This window comes from Ixodes scapularis, unplaced genomic scaffold, assembly GCF_016920785.2.
Source record: "Ixodes scapularis isolate PalLabHiFi unplaced genomic scaffold, ASM1692078v2 PGA_scaffold9__187_contigs__length_104089568, whole genome shotgun sequence".
Lineage (NCBI taxonomy): Eukaryota > Metazoa > Arthropoda > Arachnida > Ixodida > Ixodidae > Ixodes > Ixodes scapularis.
In genome coordinates this window covers 63,989,805-64,011,107 of record NW_024609884.1, presented here as the reverse complement: position 1 = coordinate 64,011,107, position 21,303 = coordinate 63,989,805, and the positions used below count along the sequence as shown (strand labels likewise).

At 46.2% G+C, this 21,303-nt stretch overlaps 2 protein-coding genes across 4 annotated transcripts in view; one reads left to right on the top strand and one right to left on the bottom strand.

Moving 5' to 3' along the window:
* The first annotated feature begins 176 nt into the window (after nucleotides 1-176).
* Nucleotides 177-20,016, top strand: LOC8024154 (phosphatidylinositol 4-kinase type 2-alpha). Of its 3 annotated transcripts, none has more exons than XM_029972576.4 (9): nucleotides 324-808; nucleotides 3,071-3,268; nucleotides 3,325-3,456; nucleotides 3,512-3,665; nucleotides 8,545-8,600; nucleotides 8,689-8,706; nucleotides 8,778-8,868; nucleotides 14,010-14,203; nucleotides 19,713-20,016. In XM_029972576.4, exons 1-9 carry the CDS (start codon nucleotides 488-490, stop codon nucleotides 19,890-19,892), a joined length of 1,344 nt encoding a protein of 447 aa, XP_029828436.1. In that variant the 5' UTR covers nucleotides 324-487; the 3' UTR covers nucleotides 19,893-20,016. The 3 variants fall into 3 exon arrangements, with proteins under 3 accessions (XP_029828438.1, XP_029828436.1, XP_029828437.1); XM_029972577.4 differs by having other exon boundaries at nucleotides 325-808; nucleotides 8,692-8,706; XM_029972578.4 differs by lacking the exon at nucleotides 8,689-8,706 and having other exon boundaries at nucleotides 177-808.
* LOC8024153 (transcription elongation regulator 1) overlaps nucleotides 20,008-21,303 on the bottom strand; it is a 60,314-nt gene continuing 59,018 nt past the window's right edge. Inside the window, exon 18 of the mRNA XM_029972575.3 lies at nucleotides 20,008-20,216. Within this exon, the coding sequence (XP_029828435.2) occupies nucleotides 20,076-20,216 (141 nt within the window). The 3' untranslated portion in view covers nucleotides 20,008-20,075. The remainder of the gene's footprint in view (nucleotides 20,217-21,303) is intronic.

The window sequence follows — 21,303 nt, the reverse complement described above, 5'->3', positions numbered from 1 at the left end:
ATAGGACGCTAAACACACCAGTCGGAGACGCGTTCCAGACACCATAATTTATAGTAAACCTTTTTTCAGTTTTCATTTTGCGCCGAGTTATGCAACGGTGCATCAGTGTATGCAACAAATAAAAACCTGCAAAAAAAAAATCCTAAAATTTTGTTTTTACTTGACGGTTGTTCCCAGTGGTTTCCCCAGTGGCACGGTGCCCAGTGGGTTTCCTTCACTGATCTCCACTAGTTTCCTTCCCCAAGATATGCCCAAGATCTAGGTGAATTGTAGTCAAATCCATAGTCGTTAAATGTTTAAGTGTCCAGGAACCAGGCCAATCCAGACTGACAAGCGATCGCGTATCACGTGATGTTGACGCCACTGCCAGAGCCTCCCACTGCGTGACTGTTCGGTGCTGCTGTTCGGTTGATATTTCCTGCGACAAATCTATGGTGGAAGCGACGAGTCCTGTGCGTCTCGTTTCTTTTCCTTTTTTTTTAATTCAATGACCGGCGAGCAGGGAAAATTACGACCCATCAACGCTGGTGATGAGCCGGGTCTCTACCAGGACAGCGACGAGCAGAACCTGCCTGACGTGACATTTTCGGTCGGCTTACTAGCGAGCAACAACACATCGCGAGAGAGCCAGCCTCTTCTTCGTCGAATGGAGCCCGACCTGGGGACCACGTCAGAGACATTCCCAGATGACCCGCTGTTCGCATCCGTGGTTCGCGAGGCTTTCATCGCCATCGAGGCGGCGATCTACCCTGAGCGCATCTACCAGGGTTCCAGCGGAAGCTACTTTGTCAAGAACAGTGAGGGGAAGGTAAGCCTAAGCGGACCTGCCTCCGCTTGCCTGGCTGCGGGGCCCCCACTTCGTACATCCGTGACTGCTGCTCGATCGGCAGAAGGCGAGTCTGCGCTGGTTTCCGACGCGCGGCTGGTGACCGCACTGGCCACGAGTCGGCTGCCCGCTGGGATGTTCAAACCACGACTTCCTCTAGTCCTCTAGTGGTTCTAAACGCGGGTTGGTTCCTGTTTGCGGAAACTGGCTCGCGTCCCAACGCGGCGTGTTGGGATGTCACGCTCGGTTTTGACTTGCGCCCCGGAAGCTCCGCTGCCTGGGCGATTTGGACGGACGCTGTCCATGCTTTCACAAGCGCCGGCAATGTTGTCACGGCTGTTGCGTGTGCTCTTGTGCGGCGCCGTGAACGGTGCTTCGGTGATTCACGGCTCCCTGACAGTTTCGTGCGCGCAGAGATAGATCGTAGGCTGTCAGTCTTTGGCAGCCCTGCGTGCTGCACCGACTTCCCGAAATCGAGAGATAAGTACGCTCGAGTGTAACAAAAATATCTTTACGTGGTTGGGACAATGCTATCGAGTTCAGGCCCGCGAGTGCTGCCAGAAGACGTTGGGTCAGTCATATATCACGTGCAACGAAGCCCACATGTGCGATTACTGCACAGTCGCCTTTAGACATTCATGTATAAGAAAAATGTGAAATAAAAAAAAAAAATATGTATATATATATATTGTGAGAGCTTTCATAAAAGAAACTAGGGCCATCATTGTCAGGGCAGTGCTACTTGGGCTCTTGTACCGTTTCTAGGAATAGGGTATTCACCCGAGCTCCAAAATACCTTCGCCTCCCCTGTCGCAATGTTAAAGTTCTTCCCGGGGCCGGTTGGCTAGTTAATGCAGGTATTTCTACCGGTGGTTGAAATAGGCGCAAGATGTATTTTGAGATGATGTGACCAGCTCTGTGGGAAGAGTAGTCTGACAGGTTAAGAGTTCAGGGGAAGCTCCTCCCAAATCTTTCCACTTCAGCAGAGCAAACTCTGGAGAGATCACACGCATCCTCTCCAGCGTTTGCTCTGCTAAAGTGGAAAGGGGGGAGGAGCTTCCTCTCAACTCTTAAAGGGATACTGAACCGAAATTTCGAGCTCACTAAACAAGGCTGGGCGGATAGGCGGGAAGCTACAGAACCAAAAAATATCACTCGTACGGCGATATATCTAACTGATCGCCATATTTTTCGGGAAAGAAGTGCGCGATTGAACCCGGCTGACGAGCCAAGGCGTGTCACGATTCCCATTCTCCTCCTCGCTACGTCCTGTCAAGCTGGTGAACCGAAGCGAGGAGGAGAGAAGCAAGGCCACTTCTCATTCTCAAATTCTCCCGGAGGACAGTTACGTCAAAGAACTCGCTTGATCGCGCCCTTCTTTTCCAAAAGTACGGCCATCCGTTGCGAAATCAAAATTTCGGTTCAGTATCCCTTTAACCTGTCACTGACTATAGTGTTTCAGTTGATTTCTCTTATCAAATATAAGCCTTAAGCCTGCCTTTTTTTTTTTTTATTATTGCTTAACACAACCTTTTCCAAAAATAACCTTACATGCCGCTCCTAAAGTACACAAATGCTGGGCATTTCACCTACATTTTGAGTCTGTTCACCCACTTTCTGCACTCAAAAAGGAACTTGCATAATAGAAGCGAGGACGAAGTAACAATCTGGAACTCTAGGTACCTTTATTTTTATTTATTTGGAATATGCTGCAGGCCAGAGAATGGTCCAATCAGGAGTGGATAGTAATAAACACAAACATGTACATATAAAAGTCTTTAGTTTCTTGCCCCCACATAGCCAGTTACCTGACCTCATAATCCCTCTTGCAACTATTTTAATCGTCGGGAGAGATACCAGCATTCACCAGCAAATCAGCCCTGGCCTAGACATAGTTTATGCATTATCAAGTTTGCATCTTGGTTCAAGTGAAACAATCCCTTCTTTTCACCAGAGTGTGCAGTGTTTTGAATTGATGTAACAAAGTTTGTCTGTGGCACTGATGCTTTTATATTCATAACCTGGTGACGTGACTGGTCTGCGTCTGCTTTTTCCCTCAGGGTACTCCATGAGGAAGTATATATAGACCCACGCGCTTTTACAAAGAAGCCCACATTTGCCCACACCAGATGTGGGCACGGCACTTGTGCAGAAGCCAGATTTGCGTGAAGAGAAGCGTTGCGCACGCACTGTGCCGACAGCAGCGGCATTAGGTCAGAGCCACACGTTGGTCTATCATTTCAGAAAATTGCAGTATACAAACCCAAAGATGAGGAACCGTACGGGCGACTAAATCCCAAGTGGACAAAGTGGATGCACAAGTTATGCTGCCCTTGCTGCTTTGGCCGGAGTTGCCTGGTGCCCAACCAAGGCTATCTTTCCGAAGCAGGGGCGTCGCTAGTTGACCAAAAGCTGCAGCTCAACATTGTCCCAAAGACAAAGGCAAGCCCCCGGCCTTGTTTGGGAGACACCTGATGGAGACGAGCGTTTTTGTGCAGGTTGTGAAGCTAGTGAGCGAGACCTTCAATTACTCTGCGCTGGACCGTGCCAAGGCCAGGACCAAAAAGAATGTGACGGAACGGTTCCCCAAAGTGGGGCGGCACTTTAATCGCATCGGCCTCCCGCACAAGGTGGGCAAGCGCGGTGAGCAAGGAGGGCCCCTGGTCTCTGATGTTCCCTTTGCAGGTGGGCTCGTTCCAGTTGTACGTCGAGGGCTACCAGGACGCCGACTTCTGGCTGCGCAAGTTTGAATCCGAGCCTCTCCCTCCAGAACTGCAGCGCATGTTCCAGCTGCAGTTTGAGCGGCTCGTGGTGCTCGACTACATCATCCGCAACACAGGTAAAGTGTGCCTGCCGAAAATGGCACTCGCTGCTCGGTTTCCTTTAGCTTTGTTTACCCCAGTCGAACCAGTCAACTCAAGCTGAGTGTGTAATATAGTGGGACAGAATGTGCACTTCTCAATTTGAGGCATCTTTCTTTTTGGCTGTTGCTCCAGGGAAACTTTCTTTTCAGTTGCGAGTATATATGATTTTACTGTCAGCTTGCTGACCTTCGTTTATTGTTTGTGTGCCGGGTCATACAGAACTGATTGAAATTTATATGGGAATGGATGGAACCTTATATGAGCTTGTGCAAAGATGCTGGATAAAGCCGTTTCATTTCAACTTGGAAAGTGAACTGGGACGGCAACCAACATTTTGCCAGGAGACAAGCTTCGGACCCCCGTCTCTGATGATGAATTTCACTGGTCACTTTAGATAAATGGCCTAAATTTGCGACGGGACATGCAACCCGTGCGGAGTCACTGTGCCTTCGACCCAACCAGGGGAAGACAGCCTCTCTTTTGGGAGCAGGTCACATGGCTATGAGAATGACAAACAAGACAACCTGCAGTAGGACGGCCGCTTCTTTGCTAATAACCTGCAGCGGGACGGCTGCTTCATCTTTGCCAATGGCTGTTTCTACTGTGCCTTCTGAAACGCGGGGTGCATTGTTTTTCTGTGGCATAACAGGAAACAAAGCGACAGGAGCTTCTTTCATTTTTATTTTTCCACGGTGAGGCTCGCAAGGCTGAATGGAAGAGAAAATATTACGCTGCTCTGGGATGGCATCGGCTCGAACACTTCACAATCTTGCCAGGAGTACAAACTTTGGCACATTCTTTTTGGTGAGATTGTAGATGCCATTTCAGTAACGGTAGTGCATGTAACAGCAAGATGTGATTTACAGATCATGTGGATAAACCAAACATTCAGTAATGCTGTAGTCACCGACAGGGTGAGTCACACCGCCGCTGTTCATTGAGCTCGATTGTCTCAGTCGGCAACAAATAGAGGTGCATAGTCTCCCATAAAGATCAGTAAAGACTAAACTGGATGCGCTACCCAGCACGCTTGGCCCCACCTCGTTTCCATTGCATGAGCACTCTGCCGGCAGAATCGGGCCCCATGTTTTTGTTGCTTACAATAGTATATAGTGCAGGGCAAACAGTTTAAACCACTACGCTATAAGAAGAAAAGGTCACAGTGACAAATATATGAGTATGTGTTTTTTTTTTTTTTTATTAGTAACTATATAAACAGCATGGGAAGGAGGGACACATTTCGTCACATTTTTCTCGTACGTAGCTCGCCAGCGGATGACACTTGCTTTGTTACATTTGACCAGTGTTGCGTTTGTGATGAGCAAGTGGTAGCACTGCGCACTACAGGCATTCTATGTGACAACCACATGAATGAGTGTCCCTTGCAGAATACTAAGTAAAAAGGCTGTAAGCCAGTTGCCAATCAAAGGGTGGGGCCTACAAAAGCTTCCTCCTGCCATTCGTCCTGTCGGTCACTAAATCTTGCACTAACCAACTCACTTCACTCATGGAAACGTGAAAATTCATATCCTTTGGACACTACTCTGAAAAACACTGCATACCAGTAATAGCTTGAAGGTGAGCAGAGACAAAGAGCACTCATTGTGATGTGTGACTACAGTACAAGGGGCATAGAGTGTACTCCACCTGGTAGATCAACTTTCACCGATCGTGGCAGTGTCTGTCTGTGACACCATGTTTGTCAGTGGGTCGGAGAATTGTGACTGGCATGCAGTACGTGCCAAGAAGTCAGTGCCTGCAGAAACCGGCTTCTGACAGAATCCATTGATTTCGGCGGAGCGAGATTTGCTTCGATCTGGTGTGTATCTGGAGCCGGTTAGACTCAAAAGCGAATAGCGAAAAACATTTGTGTTTATTTTGATTGCCAAGTGGCAGATATGCTCCAGAAAAGGCAATCCTGGTGCACACCAAAACGACCATTGGAATTCACCACGACTGAAACGTTAGGTTGACGTTAGTTTTTGCAGATGTTTGTCTAAAAAGTCTGGTAAAAGTTGGTACAAAAAAAAACCCACCTTTTTTAGAGAGTGCTTGAAATTGTTTTTTGTGCATCTGGAGCTACCTAAAGGCTGGTTCACACACTTGCATTTACTTACGACAGAGTTCTCGTGATCTCTTACGAGAGAACATACTGGCACGCTAGTGCCATCTATAAGATGACTCTGGAACTGCATTTCACTAGAGTGAAGGTTTTGCTATATTTGTGAGATGAAATATACATACTATCTATGAGAAATTGTCATTTATATTGGCCAAAGGCTTTCAAGCCAGTGAAGAAAGAATGACGTGCAAAAAAAAAAAGAAGGAATATTCAGTAATCGTAACTGTTCCGCAGCTACCCGGTAATGCCGCCAGAGTGTTTCCTAGTCAACAAAGATCACAAGAGGTTTTAAAATACTCTGTCTTAAGCAGTCGCAAGTGGGTGAACCAGCCTTTAGGGTACATATGCATGCTCTTAGTCCTGGCTAGTTCTCTTGCTTGCACATATAAGGAGCATTCAAAAGCAAGAGCCTTGCTCTGTAGCCCTGGCTCTACTATTGCTGTTGAGTGAAACCGAGCGTAGGAAGCTACGACTTCATGCTTGTAGCTTTCTGAATAGACCCTTTAGGAAATTCAGTCTGGCCACCTGGATAACTATCGTCACCTAAGTGTATATCACTTGTACATGCTAATGTTTGCCTTTTGATGGCTAATGAAGTAAGAATTTGAAGACGGGCAGCAATGTGGAGCCTAAACATTCCAGACATTAGTCTGCTGTTTGATGTCAGAAAGACGGAATTTATAACCTTTTGTGCGCTACGCATTTGAAGGTGTCATGTAAATCTTAATATGCTCGGCTTTGACGCACCCCAGACGGCTCATGACCATAAAATATGGTTAATGTTGTAAAGAGATGATATACTCAAGTAAGCGCCTCATACATAATTGAGTTTCTTGACACCATTGAAGCAAAAATGGATATAGAAAGTACTGTACAGCGAAAAGCATCAACCTTTGAACGTCTCCTGTCGATACGAGATTTGAACCGCCATAAGCATACCAAAGTTTAGACTGATATCTGAGCCACTAGATGGCCCTGAATTCCTGAAAGGGTTTATTGCTAACCAAGTATTGATAGTTAGTTCATTCGTAAAGTTTTGGCGGTAATCATAACTTGATTATAAATTAACATATTCAAAATAACCTTCATTAGGATCAGCACATTTTTGCCAATGTGATGAACTTAATAAATTCCATTTTGATAAAAAGTTAGGATTTCCAAATAAATCTTGGAAGGCATCTCTGACCTCATGTTGGTTCTCTTTTTGCCCTTCAACTTTGGCATCTTAGGAGGGACTCCAGCAATTCGTTCTTGGAACAGGTTGTGGTGTGTTGTGAAAAGTGGATTGTTAGTGATAATGGGAAACATTCTGCAGAGTGGTTATCACTTGACAATTCTCCAAAAAGCTTTGCTAAACCTAAGTTAACCATGATGATCACCTAGGTCTTGCGGTCTGCCAGCTGAATTATATATGTTTTTCTTTCTTCTACCCTAGTTGAACCATTTACCGAAATTGTACATAGTCTATATGTAAAACAATTTCATATGCTGCACACCTTGGAAGAGTGACTCCTTTATTAGTGCACTAAAAAGCTTCTATAATCAGAAATCATTAACGTAATGTGCCATCTGCAAAATCTGTCATGTCTCATTGTAATGAACTTAAAAAAAGTAGTATTTTTCGCCCACAACGTGCGAAGAAACGAAAGCGATAGCTGTGGCACAGTCGCACAATGCGAGTGGAATGATACCGTCACATACCTGAGGACAGGTGCGACGTGGTTAACTCTCATAGCTGTCGTGGTTGGCGTCGTGGATGCCACGACGCCTGCGACCATAGATCCGTGAAGGAAGTGGGTAAGCGCGGTAGAAATTTCTAAAGTCCTCCAACTTTAGGCGGAGGAACTGGATACTGCCAAAGTGGGATTTTGCATAACACAAGTGATGTTTGAAAAGAACTCTGAAGCAGACGACATAAACATTCTCCCTGCGGCACGCAATTATTGGCGGGCCGTCTGGGCTGGAATGATACCGTCACATACCTGACGACGGGTGCGGCATGGTTAACTCTCATAGCTGTTGTGGTTGGCGTCGTGGATGCCACTGACGACTGCCACGAGTAATCCGTGAAGTCTCTTAAACCATCCAACATTACTCGCGTTACACGAAATCCCACTTCGAAAACAAGTCTTTCAAGCAGACGACACACGATTCATCTTCTAGTCACGAATCATTGTGTAGTCTGCTTCAATCAGACGACACAATGATTCGAGTGCATATGCCTTCGTTGCGCAATTCTTGGTGGGATGCCAGGGCTGCAGTTTTTGCTTGCCTTCAAGCAGCACGGTGGACGGAGTCCCGACTTCACTCTCCTCGTGGAAAGAGGGGAGGGAAAAAGTGATTGTCCATTTTTCGTGCTCGCGGCGACGATGGGTGACGATGGCGAAATCTTTGCAAAGTGTCACCCATAAAGCTATTGCTTTAAAAAATCCTTGTATAGTCCGCACAGCATAAAATTTGAGCTTTTAAACACATAGTCTAGAAAATTTGGTAGCTCTATGGACAGTGGGCGTGTGTATATGTCATTCTTGTTGCCATTCTTATCTTGTCGGCGGCCATAGTCTAATGGGCGGCTCAGTGCGACTTCGCCGGTGCTCAATCCCTCTGGAGCCGCAGTGGTCCGGATCTGCTCTCGCCCCACAGATCTTAGTGTGCTTTAAATATCTACCTGTCTTGGTGCATCATAAACTTCGTAGCTGTGGCGTGCCCCTAAACCCTCGACGATGGTGCAGATCGGGGGAACGACAACTGGCTGATCCGCTGCAGCAGGCCGGACAAGGAGCCGCAGGTGAGTGGTTCCCCGGTCGGGGCTGGCCTCTGGCGCCACACTGTGCTGGGCAGTGCCAAACCAATGTTTGTGCTGCTCGCGGACCCAGCAGGCTGAAGGAGGCGAGGTAGGCTGCCCGCCCGAGGGGGCGCCCCTCCCCTTCCCCGGGCGGAAACCTGACTCTCGGGCTCCTTACAGACCTGGGCCCACCGGCAGCCTGAGACCCGCATCGCAGCCATCGACAACGGCCTGGCTTTCCCGTTCAAGCACCCGGACTCCTGGAGGGCCTGTGAGTGAGGAGTTATGCTTTGAATGCTGTTTTTGACACGTAAGAAAGATCCACGTGCGTATGTGAGGTGTACCGTCGAGAATCGTTTGAATAGTGATGGTAGGCATGGGCGAATAGAGGATTCTGGGGTCTGAATCGAATTCGAAGTGAATAGTGATTTTGGCCGAATAATTTCGAATCGAATAGTTTGAATAGTACAAGCAACAAATACCACAAGATATGTTTAATCTATAGTTTTATATTTGCCCGTATTTGGTATTCGAAGTACTGTAATTGTTAATTTGAAGTGTATTGAGTTCGGGAGCACGAAATGGTCAAAATGGTCTGAGGCTTGCGCCACCTAGCCACCTGGCCAGAAATCCAAGCCAGAGTAAGTCAAACTCTTTTATATCGAAATGCAAAAAAAGTCTACCAGTTCGATATAGGGGGTAATTCGATATAAAAGTTTGAATGAATTTGACTCTCAAAAATCTACTTTCTGCTGAAATATTACAGAATGAAGTAGTCTTGCATCTTCTGCTACTTTTTCTTTTCGATAACAATATTTTTCTACGCTATCGACAAACTGCAAAATGCTGAGGCTGCTGCCTTTTATATTCGCGCATTAGCGCCGAACTATGCCGAGAGCACGGAGCACGCCTGAGTGAGAGCACCTTCTCCTGCAGAGCGCCGTTTTGCTGTGCAAGTTGGCTTTCCCCTACAACAGGTGGTCACGTTGGGAGAAGCCAGCTGACAGAACAAACAAACTTTTTTTTCTTTTTTGGGCGGCGGCGTCAACCGCTTGGAAGAAAAAATATTCTTTTTTTGCGGACGGAGCGGGGAGAGGGAGCACGGAGCACCCTCTATCCGCTCCCTCCGCAAAAGATATATTTTCTTCTCTTCCCTGTAATCAACGCAACCGCTCGGAAAAAAAAAAAAAAGGCTAGCGTGCTCTGCAAGCTGGCTTTCCCCCAATGCGGCCACTTGCGTTGGGGGAAAGCCAGCTTGCAGAGCAAAACGGCGCTCTTGGCAGTTTGATATATCAATAACGGCTGCTATTTTTGTTCCTGGCTCCTCCTTTCCTATGTCCAAACTTTTTACCTAGCCCCAACTCGGCTCCCCTCGCAGCTTAGGAGAGGGGAGTGCTAAGAGCCCCTGCCCTGCAGAAACCCGGGGTTGTACGTCGGCCTTTAAAAGGGCCCTGCAACAACTTTCTGACTGGTTTTTAATTTGCACCAAACCTGAGCGCACTGAACATAGTAACTTAAAGAAACTTTTCTTTTCCCAAATTTTGCTTTATCTTAGAAGTTATAGGAAAATTAGAATTACAAAAACAAGCAAAAAATAACCTCCTTTATGACGTGGTAGGTCCTGGCTTGAGTAGCCGTGAACTAGAGGAGGAGTAGTGAGCTCATCGAGCGCTCACGGCTGCCGCACTCCGTGTCGACGGCTCAAGAGGGCGACACTAAAGCACGTGTTGGATAGGCTGTATGAAGCGGGCGGCCAGGGCGGCTCGCATTGCATTTGCTGCGCGATTAACGACTAATTCGGAATAACACTTCATTGGCCACAAACGACAGCAAACACTGGGTTAAAATCAGTTCAGAACGGGAGTCGCTTCGCGCTGCCATACCGCCAAATGGCCAAATCGCCCGCCAAGTCCGCGCCGAAAGCCTTCGGAACGCTCGGAACCGGTTGGATCTCGAGCCGGTATACGACCGCAGCGCCGCCGCAAACATCCGGGACCTTTCTACGCTCGCTGTTCGTCGGAGCCTCATCCCACTAGCCCTTTCTAGTATGCGGAGTTTTTTCCGCCACTTGGTGGCGGGTTTGTCGACAGGTCTTTTCTTGTTTCCGTACTTTATAAACTGCATTTGTTTCTTTTCTGATTTAAGATACTGAACAAAAACTACTTTCATACATAATTGAAACGGTTCGCGACACTTGTATTTTGTATCTCGACTTAAAAAAAAGCTTTTAGCGGCTTTGACCCGTAGTAAGCCCAGGACCAAAGACGTCACATATCGCGCACTTTCGGCAATGCAGGTTGCCCTTGTAGGTGGAGGAGGTTTCCGCGTCTTCCGGTTAAAATATGACTCACTGATATTTAGTTACTCTCTCCGTGCCCGCTGGCTTGCCCGAACGCCAAGAGACGTGGAAACCGCAAAAAAGGTAGACTCTTAAATATGATTGCAGGGCCCCTTTAAAGGGGCCCTGCAAGCACTTTTTTATGGCTTTTAATTTGCACCGAACCTGAGTGCTCTGACCGTAGTAACTTAATGAAACCTTTTTTTTCTCGAATTTCGCTTTATTTTAAAAGTTATAGGCAAATTAGAATTATAAAAACAAGCAAAAAATAACCTCCCTCATGACGTCGTAGGTCCTGGCTTGAGTGGCCGTGAACTAGAGGAGGGATAGTGAGCACAGCGAGCGCTCACGGTTGCCGCACTCCGTGTCAACAGCGCGAGAGGGCGCCACCAACGCGTGTTCTGGATAGGTTGTATACAGCGGGCAGCCAGAGCGGCTCTCATTGCATTTGCTGCGCGATTTAATACTAATTCGGCATGACCCTTCGTTGGCCACAAACAACAGCAAACACGGGGTAAAGATCAGTTCAGAATGGGAGCCACTTCGCGCTGCCATGCCGCGAAACGGCCAAACTGCAAGCCAAAGCTGCTCGCTGAAGGCCTTCGGAACGCTCGGAGCCGGTCGGATCCTCCAGTCCGTAAACGACCGCAGCGCCGCCACATACATCCGGGACCTTTCCGCGTCGGCGCCTGATCCCACTACTCCTTTCTAGTATGCGCCGCCTTTTCCACTGCTTGGTGGTGGGTATATCGACGCTTCATTTCTTGTTTCCGTACAACATACTTTTATAAATAATTGAAACAGCTCGCGCCACTTATATTTTGTATTTCGACTAAGAAGAAGCTTTTAGCGGCTCTGACCAGTAGTAAGCCCAGGACCAAAAACGTCACATTTCGCGCGCTTTCGGTACCGCGGGTCGCCCCCATCGGTGGAGGCGGTTTCCGCGTCGTCCGGTTAAAATATGATGCAGTGATATTTAGTTACTCTCTCCGTGCCCGCTGGCTTGCCCGAATCCCAAGAGACGTGGAAACCGTAAAAAAGGTAGACGCCTAAATATGATTGCAGGGCCCCTTTAAGTGCAGTTGAACCTCATTATAACTAGGGTTCCGCGTTTTCGGTTTTTATTTTTTCAAAATTCGGCATACCTTTTTCAGTGTTTATTTTAAATAATTTTTTTTTTTTTCGGTGTATATTTATTTTCAGAAAACTTTACCGTTTTTTTTTTCTGTGAATATGAAAGAAACATCATCGGACACCGGATCAAATGATCCATGTAGCTGCAATATTTATGATCACTCAAATAATAACGGCACATATACATACATGGTCTTCGCTACAACTTCCGTCAGGACACACCTCAAAATCACGGAATTTGCGAGCATAATCTTCAGCACGCTTCTTTTCCCTTCCCATTCTGACGACGTGACCGTCTGATGTGATGACCGTACAAGCCCAGCCAAATGGCAAAAAAAAAAAAATCCATTGTATTTATGTTTTTAACTACAAGAAAGTTTGAGAGAGGGTGTTAAGAAAGGTATTAACGGCTTTCCTCGATGTCCCCTGAAGTGCATGAAGCGAAAAATATTATACTGGCCCCACATCCAAACTTCTTTTTTAAGACCGGGAACTTGACACACTAAGCCCGATCACAGAAAGGACACAGATGTCCCTCAAACGCCAATCCAAGACCTCTTTTATTGCATGTTGAACCCTGGAAGAGGGCAATCACAAAGGCTTCACGCTATGTCGAACCTTGCAAAGCCCTCTCTCTCTCTCCCCCGCCCCCCTCCCTCCCCCCCTCCCCTAACCACCTCGACGCGGCCCTAAAAAACTGACCTTTTTCGGTTAAAACAAAATTTTAGAAAACGGATTAGACATACTTTTATAGGTTTAAACCGAAAACGCCGAACCTACAAACTGACCTTTTTCGGTAGAAACCGAATTTCCGAAAATGGATTCGGCATACTTTTATCGGTATAAACCGAAAACTCCGAACCCTAGTTATAACGAACTAGCATCACGAGCAGAAATTTGTTCGCTGTAGGCGTTACTCGTTATGAGAGTGCACACAAAAATTTATGCGAACGTTCCCGCAATCCAGCTCGTGCGAGAACGTGCACAGCACTAAGACATAAGAACGAGCTATCGCAGACCGAGAGATCTTTAACTGTCACTAGGCAGCATTTAAAAAATAGTTCGGAACATGAGGATATCAATTTGCAACACGAAAAATGACGTTAGTTGGATCCATTATTGCATTTATTTGAAGACGTGATTCTGGGCTGGTGCCTCTTTACCTGGAGCCATTGTGCTGGAGCCAACCGCTGTTCGCACTAAAATCATCATACCCTAACAGAAACTTCAGACTGATTGTTTTCGTTTGAAGAAGCTGACCAGACATTGGTCAGGGGAAAAGGGTTAAACAGAAGTAAAGCAAGTCCTTGGTTGTATATAGTCTTGGACTACTCTCAGAACCTTTCGATCATGCTTCATATTTTTGCAGGTGACTCACATGACAAGATTCAAACTTTAATACAAAATATTAGGATTCTTGATATTGTTTTCGTTTGAGACAAATCAATTTTGAACTTTCAAGATTTTTTTAAACTGTTGTTTATTCAAAAATGTGCTTAACTCTCTTTCTGGTATAAAAGCTTGTATTTATATGTGTATTAAGAAACCTGCATTAGGTTACACAGTACAGAGTGGCAAACCTTGCCAAACACTGTGAAAAGGGTGCACTATGTCATTTCTTTAAAAACATTTAAAACAATTTCATAAACCTTTTTTAAATTAATTTAGCATAAATTTCTATCCGAGAGGGTGTCTGAAAAGCTTGAGCGCAGTCATTAAGTAAGGAGAAGGGGAAATGGTCAGGCACACAATCCTCAACAGGCAGGAAATAAGTCGCTTTACTGCCTCGGCTGCTTCAGTGGTCTACAACTTGAAAACGTAAATTGGGTGGACCTCTTTTCGTGGCTTTGACCGCACCGACGTGGTCGAAAGGGGATCCCGTGATCTGGGGTGGAGCGAGGGGCCGAGGGGAATGCCTGCCGGTAACTGCTCTGCGACAGACCCGTACCACTGGGCCTGGCTGCCCATGGCCAAGGTGCCCTTCTCGGCCGAGACGAGGGACCTGGTGCTGCCCCAGCTGTCGGACATGAACTTCGTCCAGGAGATGTGCGACGAACTGCACGTTCTGTTCAAGAGGGACCCGGGCTTCGACGGCAACCTGTTTGAGAAGCAGATGTCGGTCATGCGGGGACAGGTGGGTCGCCCCTGGCCGCCGTGGTTTCCCGCAGCTCTGCTTCCGGGCGGAGTTATGCCCCGGTACAGTAGACTCGGGTCGCGATCGACTGCAGTTGCGCGGCGGCGCAAATCGTCGTTAAGCCACTAATGACAGCTCGACCAACATCTTGAGAAGGCCGTAGTGCTGAATTTTCAACGTCGCCTAAGGGGGCGAACGCGGGGTACAGATTGGATATGAGCTGCGTCTGTGTTCAGCCGAGACGCGTGTCCTCACGATCCAAGACAAGTCTCGGCTGAACGCTGATGCAATACTCGTGTACAGTCCCTACCCTGTGTTTGCTTCCTTAGGCGGCATTGAAAATTCAGCATACGGCCTTCTCTCAGGTGGTGTTGGCTCAACTCGACTGAGCTCACCTGACTCATTTAAAAAGACACAAACAATAAAACATAATAATAAAATTAAGTAAGCATTGAGTAAAAATTTCCCACAAAAAATATTTTAGTGCAAAATTTACGCTGCGAGATACAATTTAGGTGGAAGCCATGGTCCCCGTGCCTCTCCGAAGACGTCGATTACAAACCGCTGCTGCTCTCCATAAACAATTTTAACTTTAACAGAATTTACAGCATGTAATTTTCACATTGTGTATCTTGAGCAAAGGGATAGAAAACAAGACTAATTGTTTTAGAATATTGCGATTCCGCATTGTAATAGAAAAGCAAAAACCAGGAATATTTTGTGATTTGCAGTTGTCCTTGGCACGCTGCGAATGGTCAGTGATTTCTATTGCTCCGCTAACTGCGCCACAGTTGGTAGTTGAAGAGACAGCACCGGCAGTGCATGCTGGAGGCTATGAAGAAAGAACTTGTCCGGAAACTCTGTGTCCCCAGTACACCCAGCTACGTGTCACTGCGCACGCGACTTGGAAGACGTAGGAGCTGAGCGGTTGGGAGGCGCCCAAAGCTTCAATCTTTGACAAGTTTTATAGCAAGGATTAATGCACGCAGGCAAAATTGGTTTTCAGTTTTTTACTCTAGACGTGACAGGGAGCAACTCCAATTATTTAACCGAACCAATTAAAAAATTATTGCACGGTTATTTTTAAGCATGAAATGGTTTTGGGATTAGGATCTTACTAGTATTTACATATTGTTTAGTGGGTCAAAAGAAAACTAATACATAGGGATAGTGCGTCAAAGCCTGGTGTTCAGTACGGAATTCTGAAAATAAAAGCATACTGTTTCTTGCCTTTTGTCCTTCGGAAAGCTCTCCGCCTTTTCAGTGTGATGCATCTGCTGTTCCCAAGCAAGTCACTCTAATCCAGTCGACGTATTGGGCACGAGCACCGAGTCATTCGGACGTATGCTTTTGTCATCATTCAATCTGTTGGTGAATATTCTGATTCGCGTTTGTGGCCAGAGTGCCGTGGTAGGAATTTTCCAGATTCTAACACTGTCCGGAGCCATGCCTCATCTACTTCTCATCAGTTGCGAACGACAAGTTCAATGGTGTGCGTGAAAAGCACGGTGGAAGCAACCGACACAGTCAAAGTTGACAATCTGACATTTATTTTCGTCAATGAAAGCAAAATTAATCAGGCTGGCCAGGTGTCGGCAAGAAGGCTGGGAGGGCTGTCGTTGTAAACATATATAGCAACTGCACGAGATTCAAGGAGCAGATGGCTGGGAGAACTTCCGGTTTCGGTGATATACTACATAATGACCAAGTGATTTCTCGTTTGTCTGTTGAGTTGAGAAAAGCAAACTTGGGTTTTCATTATATTTTTTTGAAAAAGTGAAACGACTGAAGCGAAAACAGATTCCTGTTCTATGAACATTCAAGGTTGGTTGGAGTCACTATTTAGAAAAATTTGGAAAATCATGTCATGGTACCTTTTATAGCAGCTGCAGCAGCTCATCGTAGGCCACTCAAAAAAATTAGAACTTACCTCAATACTTTACACAAAGCCAATAGACCTGTTGCAAAACGTACAGCGCCACGACGGCAGGGAATTTCGGGAACCCTCGGTACAGATCACGCGCTTTCTCGTTGTGACTGTGCGCGCGTCCCGGCAGCTACCGTTAGCAGCCATCCCGCCCATCCGCCGAGTCGTACTTTGTTGTCGGTGTACCGTATCTGTGGCAGCAAAAAGGTGAACTTATTTTAATACGTTATTCGTCGTAACTTACCTTCATGTATTGAAGTGTCACCGAATCCATTTAGTTTGCACCGCAACCGTGGCAGGTTTCGACCAGGTTCGACAAAGCGTTGGTGCAGCACACGATAAAGCCGGTACAAAGGAGAGGAATGAGAAAGGGGCAGCCGTTTGCTCGTCGCTCGCCCAACTCAGCTGCTCAAAAGTTGTTGCTGTGGTAACCTGAGCCTGCTCGCGTATGCCACGTGGTCATGTGGTAGCGGGAGGAGGGGTGTGCCGAGGTCTCCCATTATTTGTCGCACGGCGCGCACGGGCTTTTGGGATTTTTGCAAAGGGTCTATTCTATTGATGTAGAGTGCATCACGTATTTGTTTTGGCATCCCTAAAAGCCAAACGGGTGAAAAGGAGCCTTTTCTCTTCATTCCAGAAAAAGAAATGCATATTATAACATCTTGAGAATCTGCATTACGAATGTCAAAAGCTTATGAGCAGTAAAGTGTGTACTCAATTTACTTCATCTAGGAAGATACTGTAAAACCCTTATAGGGATACTGAACCGAAATGTGGAGTTTGCAAAATAAGGCCTCAGAAGCATTTAATGGGAAACACTACGAACTCCAAAGCATTACTCGTACATCAATATCTTAAACGGATGGCCACATTTCTGGAAAAGGGTGCAATCCTCCTGGCACAGTTGAGAATGAGGGGAGGTGGCCTCGCTTTGGTTCACCAGCTCCAGGGGACGAAGCGAAGCGGAAGGAATGAGAATCGAGACGTCGCATGTCTCGTTGGTTGTGTTCATTTGCACACTTTTCCAAAAATACGGCCATCCGCAAGAGCAGGGGTTCTCAAATTGGGTTCCGCGAGCACCAAATTGCAGTGCCCCCCCACCCCCCTAGTTAAACCTTCCACGGACTGAGCCATGGATTGAGTTTGTGTGGCGGACAAAGCAACCTCGCCCTTCGCACTAGTAGGTATATATTTTACATTGGTGCCCCAGGTTAACCTCTCTGCCTTCTTATTCTGTCTGTAACCCTCCATTTTGCCTTATTCTGTCAGAGCAATAAACTTGTTTACTCTCTAAATGCCTTTACTGCCCAGTATTTTTGGTTGGCAACAAAAAAGGGGGGGGGGGGGGGGGAGGGGCCTTTTTTCAGGCTTTCTGGGGGTGTTTCGGGATGAAAAAGTTTGAGAACCCCTGCGTTAGAGATACTGCTATGCAAGTCGTGTCTTTGGGTTTTGCAGCGTCCCACCTATCGCTCTAGCTTTGTTTAGGGGCCGTGCAACACTTTTGCCTGCGTGTATTAGTCCTTATTTTTAAAAGATGGCACAGATAAAAGTTTTTGCTGCATCTCGACTCGTGCTCCGTCTTCCGAATCGTGCACAACAACGTAACTTGGGTGCTCCGGGAACATGAAGTTTTCAGTTGGGTTCTGCTTGCGATTATAGACACAAATGGCTACCTTGAGGGACGGTCCGAGAATTGTGGAGAGGGAAGGGGGCTGAAGCTTGTGCCTTGTAGGGAAGACGTAGTAGCGAGCAATGAGGGATGGTTTTGTTCACCTTGGGCAGATAGAATCAAACCTGTTCTTCAAAAGCTCTTTCGGATGCGAATATTAGTTTGATATATCAAAATAGTTTGTTATAGCGAAACTCGCATATAGTGAATTTGAATGATAGGAGTTTGAAATATGTTATGACATTAAATGTGCACTAAACACTTGTGTGTAAATACTTCAGTGGATCGCAAAAAAAAAAAAAAAAGTTTATAATTCAAGAAAACTTAACTGAGGATGCACTTTGTGGGCTAATAGGTAAAACAGGAAGCAATTATAGTTACACTGTTTCTTCTGCGTGGACGTTTGCTGGATTGGAGCATCTAGACTTGTGCGAAGTAGATAAAATTCAGTTAACCTTTCCCCGACAAGTTGCGCGAGGCGCACCAATTACGAGCGAGCCACAAGCGCCTGGTTTAGGGCTGGAAGTATGGCAGGAATATTCTTGAAGACGAGATTTTCTTCCCTTGATGCCAAGATCTGAGTGAAATTAGCGGAACCGTAGAGAAGCATGCCATGGTGCTTCGTGCGACTGGAAACGAGGCTCTCTTGTCACGCATCTATGCGTAGTAAACTCCTACAAGATTAATGCTAAAGCTGGTCGAGTCTGCTGTTGTTAAAGAGGTCGGGACGTCCGTCCACGCGCCGTAATCTAAAGTCAGGGCCTCGGGCACCAGCGGAGAAGTCATTCCACTGGCTTGAAAACCATTGCGCATCCGCGCAGCAAACAGCACAAGAGCTTTTTCTTTTTTCCCTTAAAGGGTAACTGCAAAGGAAAAGAAGTGTATTTTTAAGCAGCCCAATGGGGACAAGCATGTCACAAAACAATTTTTCCGCCAAAAACAAAATTTTTTACATCAATATTTATTGCGCGAGACTGATTTTAGTTTGCGGCTATTTCGTCCGTTTTAAATCGCGCTCTACAAAGTTGGTATTATACGTCACGGAGTGGCTGCTATACGTCGGTGACGTAGAACAGCCACTCCGCGCGCGTCGAAAGAGCGGTAGTTTCAAATGTGGAGAAGTTTTGACCCCGACTAAATTACGTCCTGTGGCGTAAATATTGCAAGAAAAAATGTGTTTTTTTCGCGGAAGATTTGTTTTGTGACATGCTTGTCCCAATTAGGCTGTTTAAAAAACTTTTTCTTTGCAGTTACCCTTTAAAAGAAAGGATGCGTTTGCGCGTTTCCAATGGCCGTTTTCTGTTTCAAAGTTCGATTTAGCCAATAGATTGTTATAGAAGTATTTTTTATATGCATCTTCATTTCTAATATTTGGGCGTTTGATATGATGGTATTCGCTGTATCAAGGTTCATTATAAACAGGCACAACTGTAGTGCCACTAAATCTTGGTAAAATAAAAAAAAACAAAAAAACCTTGATGTATTTACTCATTGAAAATATATTTTGAGAGATAGCCTTAGATTGAGTAGGTAATGCCACATCTTGCCAACTTATTGCAAGATACCCATTTGATGTCAGCCACTCGCGGCTGTAAATTGCGGAATAGTCCAATTTTTTGCTTTCCATTACGCAGCAAAATCGCATTTAAAAAAAAAAAAAAAAAAATCCCTTTCTCTTTATTTTTGCACGCCCCTAGTTTTTGCAACATGGAAAATTTGTGAACCCAAAGGGCATGCAAATATTAATGAGTGTAAATATAAACCCGGCCCAATGAAAAAAGGAACGCAATGCCAGATTTCGTTCCAACTGCGATTGATCTAGCCAATCCAGTTGCTCGGTTTTACCGTGTAATGCATAGAGCATTTCCCGTCAACGATTGTATACTGAAGAAAGTTGCTTATGGGCCTTTCAGATCCTGAACCTGAACCAGGCCCTGAAGGACGGCAAGTCGCCTGTGCAGCTGGTGCAGCTGCCAGCCGTCATTGTGGAGCGCAGCAGTCGCCGCCCGGGTGCCAGGGACCGCATCCGCTCCCTTAATGATAACTTCATCCAGAGCTTCCAGAATAAGGCCCCTTTCTTCTCCTGGTGCTGATAACTCTATTTAAATCGCTAGGTTCTTTCTGCTTCAGTTCTGTTTGGCTTTGGTGTATTTTAACGCGTGTTGGCAACTGCTGCCTACTAGTCAGTTCCAATAAAGTCCCTCCGAGTGCGGTGAATGAAACGATTTATTGGGGCAGCCTGTGGGTGTGCATGAGGCTCGTGTCTAAAATGCCGGCTACTTGTTGGTGCGCCGGGTGGGCTCTGATGCCGTCGGGGGTGGGGGCGGACCCCGGCGGTCCAAGTCCTCCATGTAGGCCGTGAGCAGCTTGCGCCGCTCATCCGGAATGCAGCCCAACACCAGGTAGCGCTTGTCCTTCTGCAAGGCCAGCAAGAGTGCTTCAGTGGCTGCTCTTACAATAAAAAGTGGCTACAATGTGTTACATGCAATCACCGGTAGATCGAGGAGCTGCAAATATGCACGGAGCACAGCCTGTGGGTGAAAATGCAGTAGGGTAAACTTTCACTGCAAACAAAATAGGATGCACTTTTTTTTTTTTTTTACTAGTCATCAAAATCTTTAATATCGTGGCAACCTCACACGTATTATTTAGTGCTTGCCAGTACTCCCTTCAAGTAAAATGAAGCAGCACTGTGCACTAACTTGGCCATGGTGTATACACCAGACTGAGGAAAAAAAAAAAAAGCCTATGCACGACAAGGGTATTAGCAGGTTCTGTTCAATTTGACTGAACTAGTTTGGCAGTGCAGGAACTGGCACATTCGATTCGTATCAGTTCTACACGAGTTTAAACCCAGTTCCTCGAAACCTATTACCGACTCCGAAGTCTGTGCAGAAGCAGACACTTGCAATGTCACTCCTCGGAGCTCTTGCTCAATTGTCTGCCAAGTGTAACGATAATACCAAACAGGTTACATTTCCTCACATTGATTAAAATAATGTACCCATGGCAGATGAAGAGATGCTAATGGAGGGTAGGAATTAGCTCAAATATTGTATTTCAAAAGGGGAGGCACTCACTTGATCGAATGACGTTATAGCGAACGCCCACGTTTCATCGAACGACACTTTAGCGAATAGTCGGACGCCGCGAAGCAGCGTTTTCGGGTGGGCCAAGTGAGTTCATATTTTTGTAATGAGTTGCCATAGACTGTCGCCGCGAAGCGGCGTAAAGCGCAGCGCGACGGATGGGTTAACGCGCGCCCCCGTTATTCACTAAAACGACCATTCGCTCAAATGTCGCCGTTCGCTAAAATGTCATTCGCTCTTGTGATATGGACCCTTTCAAAAGCTTTTTAAGCACCTTCTCGCACAAGTTTGGTTCACTGTGGTAAGTGTTCAAAGACTGGCACATCAGTTTTCTTTTTGATACTACGTGGATATTTACTATGTTGATATTCTTTTTAAAAAAGATTAGGGGAAAGAATTAACACTCGTATTATCC